Source organism: Sinocyclocheilus rhinocerous, unplaced genomic scaffold (genome assembly GCF_001515625.1).
Source record: "Sinocyclocheilus rhinocerous isolate Xijiao unplaced genomic scaffold, SAMN03320098_v1.1 scaffold1409, whole genome shotgun sequence".
NCBI lineage: Eukaryota > Metazoa > Chordata > Actinopteri > Cypriniformes > Cyprinidae > Sinocyclocheilus > Sinocyclocheilus rhinocerous.
Genome location: NW_015650351.1, coordinates 144,400 through 156,995, shown reverse-complemented (window position 1 = coordinate 156,995; position 12,596 = coordinate 144,400). Strand labels below are relative to the sequence as shown.

Below are 12,596 nucleotides of genomic sequence, written 5' to 3'. Positions count from 1 at the left end.
CCGATCCGGGCCGATCATGAGGAAAATCGGCCGATTCCGATCCCTGGCCGATCGATCGGTGCATCTCTAACACATACATATACTACGCAAACACAAACTTTTCTTTTGGATGCGATTAATCGTGATTAATCGTTTGACAGCACTAGTAAGAAGCCACATCATCTCACAGAAGGATTAATTTCAAACACTCGACTGACGTTATGAAGTGAGTTTGGAGTAAAAACATGTTATTAAATGTGGTATTTTCACGTGCTTTCAGATGGAGCAGCATTTACTACACAGAGCCGTATTTCACCGAGAAGCTACGCAAACAGCTGTCATTATCGTGAACGATTTCTTCGATTTCATAATCGCATTAATATATCGTCTGCAAATTTGTTTTGCGTAGCTTGTCAGAGAACTACGGCTCGCTGTTTGAGACTGAGCGTGGCTTGTGCGCTCCACTAATATTGATCAGTGCTGGTGCGCGTGCTTTTGGTGTAAGCGCGAAGAACTACGGCTCGGTGTAGTAAATGCTGCTCCATCTGAAAGCACATGATGGAGATTTACTACTGATTACAGAACCGGCTTTACTGATAAGATGCGCATGACAATCGCATGCGATTTATGGTGCAGCCCTAGCATAAAAGCATAATGACGACATCATAAATATTCACACACACACACACACACCTGAATGCCAATGGAGGACAGTTTTCTTTTGGGCGGGGCTTGCGATTTGTTGGGTGCCACTGTGAGGCTTGCGGGCTCGTTTTTGGCGTCTGGGGCAGGAGAGGGCGGGACGATGGCGGGAGGAGGCGTGGTCACTCTGGCGCTGGGCAAGGGCACGGGTTCCCGCGGGGCAGGGATGGGGGGCAGGATGGGCTGCCGCTTGGCGCACTTGACCAGACTCCCTGTCCGAGAGCTGGCGATGCTGTCGGAGGAGTTGCTGCGTCCTGATTGGCTGTTGACCTCGCTGCGCTGGTCCTGGCTGTCCAGGTACGTGTCCTGGGCCGATTCGGTGCTGCTCTGGACCGTCACCGCGATGTAGGGTTTGAAGGTGGTTCGAGGAGGAATAGGCGGAGGATTCTTCTTACAGACGGCCGTACACGTGGAGACTGAAAAACACAAGAAGATGGACTGTCAGAATGCTCCCACAACCCCAGTACAAAGTCTCTTCACACGTCTTTTCCCAGCAGCCCCTGCTTTGGAGCCACAGGAAGAGATGAGACAAAGACAGGCATTTACATACTGAAATCTGGACAGCATTCCGCTCATGCCAGACAGCGTCAGGAATGTGTCGCCCACAAAACATGGGCTGAAATCTGCTGACAAGACTCTGGGTTTGGTACGGCGTGTCATGAAGCCTGATGATAACGCTCGGCGGTGTATTATTAGCCTGCTGAACAGTGTAGGAGAAGCTACTTTGAAAGCATACATAAGCTGGTAGGCGGTTGGACCAAAATCTATTCCACCGTATGAGTCATTTTAAATCACCATACAGTTATTTTTGCTGGAAATTATATATTATAACAAAATGATACAGAGATGGGCCAGTGTTTGACAATCTAATGGCTTAAATACTTTAAAAAAAAAAAAAGTTTTTTATCAGATTATTGGTAACAATTAAAGGGTAAGTTTGATAGTGCAGAAACAGCTACATATTATGAAAATAAAAGCAAAGAAAAACACTCTGGTAGGCGGTTGGACCAAAATCTATTCCAACGTATGAGTCATTTTAAATCACCATACAGTTATTTTTGCTGGAAATTATATATTATAACAAAATGATACAGAGATGGGCCAGTGTTTGACAATCTAGTGGCTTAAATACTTTTTTAAAAAAAAGTTTTTTATCAGATTATTGGTAACAATTAAAGGGTAAGTTTGATAGTGCAGAAACAGCTACATATTATGAAAATAAAAGCAAAGAAAAACACTCGAAACCTCACACATATGAATCAGAGCCATGTGTGACAAATAAAATACAAATTAACAGTAAAAAAAATTATATATATATATATATATATGCTGCCTTGATGAACATAAGAAAATATTTAAAAAATGTCGAAAGATGTAAAAACACAAAAAAACAAACAAATAGAATCCAAACTTTCTTTATATATATCTGAAATCCCTGAACTAAAAAACAAAAAAATTCCAACAAGTTAGCAGCATTGCTATTTATTTGTATAATTACTGTCTAACACAGCTGATGACAGATCAATTTGATACGAGTTCTGTCAACACTGAAGAACAGAGTTGGACTAAAATATTACATTAATCAACAGTTTTGCAATGAGCACAAAAACCTGTGTTACTGAGCGATCAGGGCTAATATCTGCCCTCCCTCAAGAGGTTCGCGAACAATTCTCCTCTGTCTTGGCCGAGCTGTATAAAGGACTCAGTGGGGCTCAGAGACAATATTGGAAAAATCTGTTTCCTCTCTCTGGCATGGCTCGCTGGCATTGTGCACTGTGCTCGCCGTTTGGTGCCAGGACAGATGCTTCACAGCAGTCTATGACCATTTGTTTGTCGATACAGATGACATGGGAAGATTTGATGACAAAGAGCCAATCTAAATACAAACCAGTCAAAAAGCATGGGTGCTGTCAGAATGACTGTCCAACAGCTGATAAAAACATCACAACAATCCACACCACTCCAGTCCATCAATTAATGTCTTGTGAAGCAAAAACTTGCATGCTTATAAGAAACAAATCCATCATTAGTTTGTTTTTAACTTCAAAGCGTTGCTTCAGGTTAAAATACGATACAATAATCTATAATATTGCTTTCTCCAGCGAAAAAGTCATCTCGTCTGAATCAGGAGAGAAATCTGCACAGATCAAGCATTACAATCAAAAACAGTCCAAAACAAATATGTGGGTGGATTTTGATGTGAGAGACAACAGGAGATGGATGTTTTCTCAGAAGGAAGCATTATTTTGGATTATGTACTCATATTTTAGCCAGAAGCAAAGAATTGAAGTTAAAACATCTAAATGACGGATTTGTTTCTTACAAACACACAGCTTTCCTCTTCACAAGACATTAACTGATGGACTGGAGTGGTGTGGATTGCTTGTGGATTATTGTGATGTTTTTATCAGCTGTTTGGACTCTTAGTCTGACGGCACCCATTCAATGCAGAGGATCCATTGGTGAGCAAGTGATGCAATGCTACATTTCTCCAAATCTGATTTGTGGGCGAACTGTTCCTTTAAGGAAAACAATAAACCCCACAGTAACGAAAGTGCAACGGCTAATTATTCCCACTGACAGCTATTGAACAACTGACTTCAGCTTGGCTTCTCTGAGATGTAGTGGCAATTTAATTAAACACTTTTATACTGAGAACAAATCTCAAAGCAGCACCGAATTAATCACATCTCAACCTCCCTCGAGATCTTCAACAGTCGTGAATAAAACAGTAGCTTGCTCTTAATGTCTGGTACTTTGCACTGAGGGTGATATGACTTTATGACACAGTTGGGGCTAGGGATATGCCGGTATCAAATTTTCATGTTGCGATTAATTGCTAATGCTTTTATCACGGTATACGGTATTATCACGATATTTAAATTTAGTTTTTTTTTAAAGTGCTGTCATAATACAGTATAACAGGTTTAATAACTTTTTTCTTATAACAAAAATAACTGAACATTTAAATGCAATAAAGCAATACAGAAAAATGTATAAAGTTAAAAGTTTTACACAGATTAAAGTGCAAAAGAACTATAAAGACCAATAGGTATCACTTTACAATAAGACCTCATTAGTTAACCTTAGTTAATGCATTAACATTCACAATGAGCAATAGCAACATTTGCTACAGAAGTTATTAATCCTTGTTTAAAAAATACAAGTCTTAGTTCAGGTTAGCTCATTAAATAACACAGTTGCAACTTTAGATTTTAACAAGGTGTTATTAAATATTGTAATTACCTAAGATTAATGAATGTTCAGAAGAATTTTTCATTGGCAGTTTATGTTAACTAATGTTAACTAATGAAGCCCTAATGTAAAGTGTGACCGAACAATAAAGAATCAAAACACTTTCAAACAATATTTAGGGCATGTTGTAGTCCAGATTAAAATGTAAAAAAAGTTTGAAAATAAATAGCCTATTAAGTCTAAATATTTAAGTATTTGGCGCTGTGATTAACATCATAGCAAATACACAAATCTGAATGGCTATTTACATAATTTAAACATGATTCAGAAACAGGAAGTAGTGCAGCTGCTTTGTTTACAGGGTTTCCGGGGTAACGGCTGCATTTAAATGAATTATTATTATTATTATTATTATTATTTCTGCAGTTTAGCGCCATCTGCTGTCAGAGAGTGAAAGTGCGCTTTCATCCAGAGCGTCTCTCACATGTTCCGCCATGTGCTTCTAGTCCGCGCTTATTTACCTCAGAGTGCGCACCTGTCTTTCAGGCAGCATACAGCGGTGTTGTGCATTTTGACCAGTTGATGGGAAAAGTATTCTTAAAATGCATTCAAAATTCTGAATAACTTGTAATATATAATTATTCACGGTATTTAGAAGAGCCCATGATAACAATATCGTGCATATTCATTACCGTGATATATCGCATTACCGAATACTGGCACAAGTCTAGTTGGGGCTCAGATCCAGATTAACAGCATTAGAGCCAGTCGCTCTGCCCCGGGGCCCCGGCCAAACCTCACATGGCCTTTCTGTGAACACACAGAGGACAAGCACCAAAATATGACCAGACTGAGGCACTGTGGCTTCTGTGAAACACAAAAGGAGAAACTCTGACGTATCTTTATGCAACTCTTATTCATATGACACTTCATCGTGACCACGTGTGAAAAAGCCATCGCATGACTTCAGAAGACACGAAACATACGGTCAATGTGGACTAGTTTTATGATGCTTTTTTTGGAGCTTAACAGGCATTTTATTGCCTATATGATATTAAAATGCTTAGTTTTATTATAAAAAGCTCTGTAGTTTTAAAACATATAATGCAATGCAATGCAATGGAAGCTCCCCAAAAGCCTGATGCACTTTGTTTCATGCATAAGACCTTAAATTATTTTGTGCTGCAATGGAAAAATAACAGCATACAGGTTTGAAAGAACATAAGGGCGAGTAAATGATTTAAAGCATGTTGGAAATCAACAACTAAGTTCGCCACAAACACTTTAACCCTAATAAAGCTACTGTATCATATTTAAAACATGAATTTCTATGGCCACCAATGACAAAACTTTGCTGAACTTTTTCCTGAATATGCATACATCATTTTTAAGAAAGATCATGTTCAAATGCGAGTATCCAATCTGACCATCAGGCATTTGAGGAATGTTTATTTGTTCATTTCTCAATCATCATTGTATTGCATTGCATTATATGTTATGACCATAAAACTAAGCATTTAAATATCATCTTACCAAGACGTTATTGGGAGATAGGTTATAGTGTGAAAAGAGGTATTTATATGCATTTTATGTAAGTATCTGCTATACTGTTATAAAGATCTCATTGATTTACATTACAAGCTATCAGAATTTCATCTTTTTTGCCATAAAAACATCAGCACCAAATTGTATATTTTTGCCCAGCTTGGGCCTCTAATTAAAACAGAGCTAGAGATTAGTCAGAGCTGTTTTTTCCTCCAGGTTCTCATTATATCATACTATATGAGTCATAATAGCCTGGTGTATCAAATATGATGCTCATACGCAAACTTTTTTTAATTATTATTTTTACTGAAAATTAAACTAGTTTTACTTTAAATTTAGAACATTATCAGAGTGAAAAAGAGTCAGTCTGACTCCATGCCTTTGAGTATCTTGAGTGATGTCGCAACTAAATTATAAATCTGCTCTTGGTCCATACAAGCCATAAACGCAAAGACGTAACAGACTACACTACACAGACATGGCCCGTCCTTTTCATCACATTCACACTTGTTATCCTTATTAGGACGTGTTTTTTAGATTAGGTGCACATCTTCTCTCCAAAGCACAGCAAGTGTTTACCAAGAAGAGAAATAGTCTAGTGAAAGTAGGACAAACTAGTGTGTATGGCTGAAAATATGGAGTACAATCAAACTTTTCCAACATTTCTCCATGTAATCTCATGATTGAGGAGAGCAACTTATGTTTGGGTTTACATACGAGTCCTGCATCCTTTACATATTCAGCATTAACCAGGGCAGCAAGAACAATGCATGCTCTCTTCAAATGTTATATTATCTCTCCCTGACTTTGCAATGCAAACAATGGCATTCGACCTGATTCAAAACACAGAGCACAGAAACCGGCCTTTGTGTGACTGGATTCAGATCTCACACGAGCAGTGTTGATCCAGACGCATGCAATGCTCTGAAACAGTATTTTGCAGGAAAACTGCACGCGTGAAATGCAAGCTGTCATGTTCAGGTAGGCAATGCTGCCATGCTTTGCCTGTCTAGACAGATGCATCAACATACACACACCTCCAGAAGCCACAACAACATGCTAACGTGAGCTAACCTGCTAATGCAATTAAAATATCACAAAATCTGATATTAAAACGATCAACGGAAATGCATTCCCGATGCTAAATCTTGCTAATCATCAGTTGTGTTATTCGTGACTTCCTCTGACCCCGAGCGCATGCCAAAACCAGCACGCGAGCCGTCTCGAGGCGCTGCGCGCGTTTGTTACAAAAATCCACACACCTTTTCCTCTTCCTCTGTGTGTGTGAAGCGATCAGCGTCGACGGCGTACTTCCATCCCGTCGCGTAAAACAAAAAAGACACGATTAAAAGATCCACTGAAAGGGTGTTTTTTTTGTTCTGTGTTGATTCCGAACCCACCCGCTATAAAATCTTTCCGTTCAACGGACCCCACCATCCACGTCTCGAGGCGTCGAGGAAAAAGATCCGATCCGGTAATCCGTTTTCAGGACGCGGGATTGGAGAGAGACGCGCTCGAGGCGTTCACTCGCTGCGCTCTCATTGGTCGGTGGGCGGGGCGTACGAGCTTGACGCGGACGAATCAGAATCGCTGTTTGTGCGTCACACAGAATCCCCGCTTTCGCGCGGGTTCTTTCTCTTCAAGCTGTTTAATCTTTTCCTTTGAATGTAATGTGTTTTGTTTCATTTTATACCCCTGTCTAGTAATTTATTTGTTTTGTCATTATTATCTTTTTTTAATTAAAAAAAAGCGTTCTCTTTTTTTCGGAGTGTAATAATACTACTATGTTAATTACTAACAACATCTTAAGGCATCTGTTATCGAAATCAATCTGGCAACGCTTTCTGCATCTGAAAACAAACAAACCAAAATTGTAGGAAAACCTTTTTTTTTTTTTTACTTATAACATTAGCTTTTATTATACATAGCCTACTGAAGGGCATTTGTTTATTCATTTTAGTGCTGTCAAACGATTAATCACGATTAATCGCATCCAAAATAAAAGTTTTTGTTTACATAATATGTGTGTGTGCTGTGTATATTTATTATGTATATATTATTACACACAGTATATATTTTTTAAAACATTTACATGTATATATTTATATTCATATAATTTATATTATATTTAATATATAAATATAACATTTTTCTGAAATATATGCATGGATGTGTGTGTATTTAATATACATAATAAATATACACAGTAGTACACACACATATATTGGCAGTTTCTCAAACAGAAGGCTGCATCCTCCAGAGGTCGCATTTGTAGGCTGCATACTTCATAAAGAAGATCTTATTTTAGAATATTAACAGTTATAAATTTGACCATTATTCTTAGTTAAGCGTAAATTGTTGCAATATGCTTATGACTCGCGAATGTAATGCTCAGTTAACTGAAATAAACCAGGCTTGATGATGTATGCACCCTGCAAATGCAACCTCCGGAGGATGCGATTAATCATTTGACAGCACTAATTTTATTTATTTGATAGATCCAAGCCTTGCAAAAGTAGCGACATTATTCAGTAAAATTACTAAATGTTACTAAAGCGGCTTATTATTGAATGCTGTTTAATATACTGCTTACTAGTTTTAAAAGTGAAGTGAAACAGTATGCATTATTCGGCCATAAACGGTATTTTGCTAAATTGTGGTCACATGACCTCACTACATGTTTAGCTATAATTTAGCAAAATATCCAATTTTGTGTAAAAATGTCTTACACTCTGATCAAATGAAAGGGATTGATGCCGATATTACTTCCGAGTGATTCATCACGCCGGGAATAGAAGGTCAAGTCAAGCGCATTGCATTCTGGGATACAGTTTTCATTTAATAAGCTGCTTATTTTATCAAATATATTTGTATGCATATACTGAAGAAGAAAAAACACAGTCGGAACTGTTGTGCACAATAAGCATAGTATTAGAGTAAGAAAGTATGCTATGCCAAATATAGTCATGGAACATGCAAAAAATAGCACAGGGGTTTTTTTTGTTTTTTTTTTACAGAAATTATAAACAGATGGCCAAGATTAGTTTTTTCTTGACAGCTTGCTACCTAAACTAAATAGCATTAGTCAGATTCCTCTCCAAAAATAGACTAGATTTCATTATTTGCTATTCTGAGCGTATACAACCGTGCTTTGTACATACACAGCCTTATCAACACGTTTCAAGATCATCAAGAAATTATGGGAATGTTGCCCGACTGAATCAATCTGGACTATGTTCGCCTTTCAAATGATAAGACCTATCAAAATACAGTAAAATGCGATACAAATAAAGTAGATCAACTGCAAAATCAGAACGATCCACTGGCTGCTGGTTTATTAAGCGTTGTGCCAAACTAATCTGCTTGATGTCGGTTAATTCCTCTGAAAACCGGTTAATTTGCAGTGGAAGTTTTGCCAGAGTCGGTCATGATGGGCCGAGAAACATTAGCCGTTAAGCTGAAGGACTCATCTCCGCAGGACACCACCAGCACTAATGTAGGTCAGAAGATTTTGTGTGTGAGAGAGAGTGGGACATCTTGGCAGTGGCCATTTGATACGTTATAAACAATCTGACTGCAGCAGCCTAATGGATCTTGTACAGAAGCTTGTTTCTGCCACGGGCAAAAGTTTACATCAATTCTGACTTATTTCCTCAGAACTACAAGTTATAAATCTCACAATTCAGACTTTTTTTCCTCTCAATTGCAAGTTTACGTCTCACAATTCTAACTTTTTCCTCAGTGTTGTGAGTTTATGTCTCACAATTGCGAGTTATAAACTCAGAATTGCGAGTTGACTCTTTTCCTCAGAAATGCAAGGTATAAACCCACAATTGTGAGTTTGCATCAATTCTATTTTTTCTCAGATTTCTAAGTTTACATCTTGCAATTCTATTTTTTTTTCTAAAAAAATTTTCACTGTATTCTGATTTTACGTTTCGCTATTCTCATTTGTTTCTCACAATTCAGATTTTTGCTGTATTCTGAGTTTACATTTCGCAATTTTTATTTTTTACTTGCAATTCTGATATTTTTCAAAGTTTACATCTCACTATTCTCATTTTTTCCTCACAATTCTATTTTCCTCTATATTCTGAGTTGACATCTCGCAATTCTATTTTTTCTCAGGTTTCTTAGTTTACGTCTTGAAATTCTGTCTTTTTCTCACAATTCTATTTTTTCTCAGATTTCTGAGTTTACATCTCAATTCTGACTTTTTTCAGATTTATGATTCTACATCTCGCAATTCTGACAATTTTTTCTTCAGATTTCTGAGTTTACATCTTGCAATTAATTTTTTTTCTCAGATTTCTGAGTTTACATCTTGCAATTCTATTTTTTCTCAAAAAATGTTCACTGTATTCTGATTTTACGTTTTGCTATTCTCATTTGTTTCTTGCAAATCAGATTTTTTTTCTGTATTCTGAGTTTACATTTCGCAATTTTTATTTTTTACTTGCAATTCTGATATTTTTCTATTTTTTCTGAGTTTACATCTCCCTATTCTCATTTTTTCCTCACAATTCTATTTTCCTCTATATTCTGAGTTGACATCTCGCAATTCTATTTTTCCTCAGGTTTCTTAGTTCACGTCTTGAAATTCTGTCTTTTTCTCACAATTCTATTTTTTCTCAGATTTCAGAGTTTACATCTTGTAGTTCAGACTGTTTTTTCCAGATGTCTGAGTTTTACTTTTTTTTTTTTTTGCAATTTGCAATTCTGAGTTTGTATCTCACAATTTAGACTTTCCTTCTCAGATTAGCAAACTCATATCTCACATTTGTGAGTTCATATCTTGCCGTTCTGAATTGCAAGAAAAAAAGTCAGAACTATGAGATAAAAAGTCGTAATTATCTTTATTTTTGATTCCGTTGAGGAAACAAGCTTCCATAATCTTGACCAAATGAACTAAGTGAAAGGACCAAATCCTTCCAAAAGCCTGATTATGTTTGTCTCCAAAATGGACCAAAGTAGACCATACGCCTCATGTGCTTCTACATAAGCCTTCTGAGATGAAATTGGTGAGTAGATGATGAGAGAATTTAAATTTTTGAGGTGAACTATCCCTTTAAGAGGACCATCATGAGACAGTCGTCATGGACTAGTGGCTGTTTTTACCCTCGCACCATGACTCCAGATCATCTGTCTGAACTTGCCCACATGCCGACCTCTCAAAGCAAAAGAGATCCGACTTCACACTAAAGTCTTGATTACTGAGAAAGAAAAACAAGGCCTGTTTGATTGCACTGACATCACCTCTGGAGGCAATAAAATAACATCATGATCAGTAAAAAGTCCGCGAGACCTGTGCTTATCAGGATGTTATTATCTTGCATATCGTGGACTTTGTCTACTTTATCAACACTTTCGTTTTTGCATGTGCAAATTCAGCGCTATCCGTGTGATACATGACAGCCAGGTCAATTTTTTTTTCAGTGGTCGGCATCATTACTTTAAAGTGTTCAGTGATTATACAGTAATATCAAATGCATCAATCATTCACTGCCTTTTTTCAGTTTCTCATGTAATAAAATATTTTACTGTAAATGCACAGTCATAAACCACAAATGACAACATACAGTACCATTTCAAAGTTTGGGGTCAGTATGATTTTTGATGTTTTTGACAGAAGTCTCTTCTGTTCACCAAAGCTGCATTTATTTCATTAAACCTAAAATAAAAAAAATTGTGAAATATTATTACAAATTTAAATAACTGTTTTCTATGTGAATATATTGTAAACTATAATTTATTTCTGTAATCAAAGCTGAATTTTCAGCATCATTACTGAAGTCTTCAGTGTCACATGATCTTCAGAAATCATTCTAATATACTGATTTGCTGCTCAAGAAACATTTCTGATTATTATCAATGTTGAAAACAGTTGTGCTGCCGAAAATTTTTGTGGGAACTGTGATACATTTCGGTTTTTTTTTAGGATTCTTTCATGAATAGAAAGTCCGAAAGAACAGCATTTGTTTGAAATAGAAATCATTTGTAACATTATAAATGTCTTTACTGTCACTTTGGATTTTGTGCATCCTTGCTGAAAAAAAAAGTATTAATTTCTCTCCAAAAAAAAAAAAAAATATTACAATGACCTCAAACTTCTAAACGGTACTGTAAAAGTGAAAAAACTATTTTATGCAAGCTTATATTTCACCGCCCCCAAAAAATAAATAAAATATATTTAACTCAAAGAAAAATTAAGACATTTATGATTTATGATGTTTTAAAAAATTAAAGATATGTAATTTAAATAGTAAAATACTTATATATCATGATATTATTTGTTTTGTCTGGCTTTTATTTTATGCTGGTGTAAATGATTCATAATACAGTATGGATATTTACTTAAAATGTCTTAATGAGAATTTAAGGAAGAAAAGTGCATCTCTGTCACGAAAATAATGTTACAATGGAAACAATCTTAACGGTCATTAAACAGGCTTGACTTTCTTTACACAAAATGTAATCAGTCTTTTCTGTTGATTTTGCTGTCGTTTTTACGGTAAGCAGCAGGTCCATGAATGTGATCCTGTATGAGCGTGTGCTTGTTTATTACTCACCGGTGGCGCTGCTGTAGCTGCTGATGGATGAGGTTATAGGTGGCGTCTCGTCGGAGTCCACGGAGCCCGTATCGTCGTCTTGAGAGCAGCCGGCCTGGATGGCGCGCAGGTAACTGTGGCTCCGGGAGCGGAAGCAGGTGGGTGTGGGCAGATCCAAGGCCTCCAGCGCCTGAGAGTCCAGCTGACGGTACGCCGCGCTGCTCCGGTAGCCCTGCTCCACCTGAAAGGACACGTGCAGGTTGAAACGTCCCGCACGAGGCCGGCAGGGCAGACGGCTGCCCACCCACAAGCGCGCCTCGCACGGGCTGAGATGCGGCCGGCGCTTTAGGGTGGACTGACGCATGGTCGTGCGGACAAGAAAAGGAAACGACAGGTTTGCTTGAGTGCTTTCCATTCAGTCTAATGCGACAAATGATGTGGCTTAAAATGAGAAAAATCCTTAAATGTATTCCTTTCACAGTTGTACTGATCCCTGTCTGTGGATGAGGAGTTTGCTTTATAAATTTTTATAAAATGCTTTTAATTTAGACCATTTTTTCACCCCCCCAAAAAATTTAAAATTCAGAAAGCTCTCTTACAATTGGGAAAATTGTAAAAAAAAAAAAA

General features: G+C 37.3%; 1 protein-coding gene across 2 annotated transcripts in view; it reads right to left on the bottom strand.

The window, feature by feature from the left end:
• The window catches only part of LOC107711794 (disks large-associated protein 4-like), a 139,589-nt gene that overhangs the window by 9,179 nt on the left and 117,814 nt on the right, over positions 1–12,596 (bottom strand). For both annotated transcript variants that reach the window (XM_016516845.1, XM_016516846.1), the window contains exons 6-7: positions 11,991–12,210; positions 673–1,097 (exon numbers count right to left, since the gene is read on the bottom strand). In XM_016516845.1, coding sequence (XP_016372331.1) covers positions 673–1,097; positions 11,991–12,210 — 645 coding nt within the window. The remainder of the gene's footprint in view (positions 1–672; positions 1,098–11,990; positions 12,211–12,596) is intronic.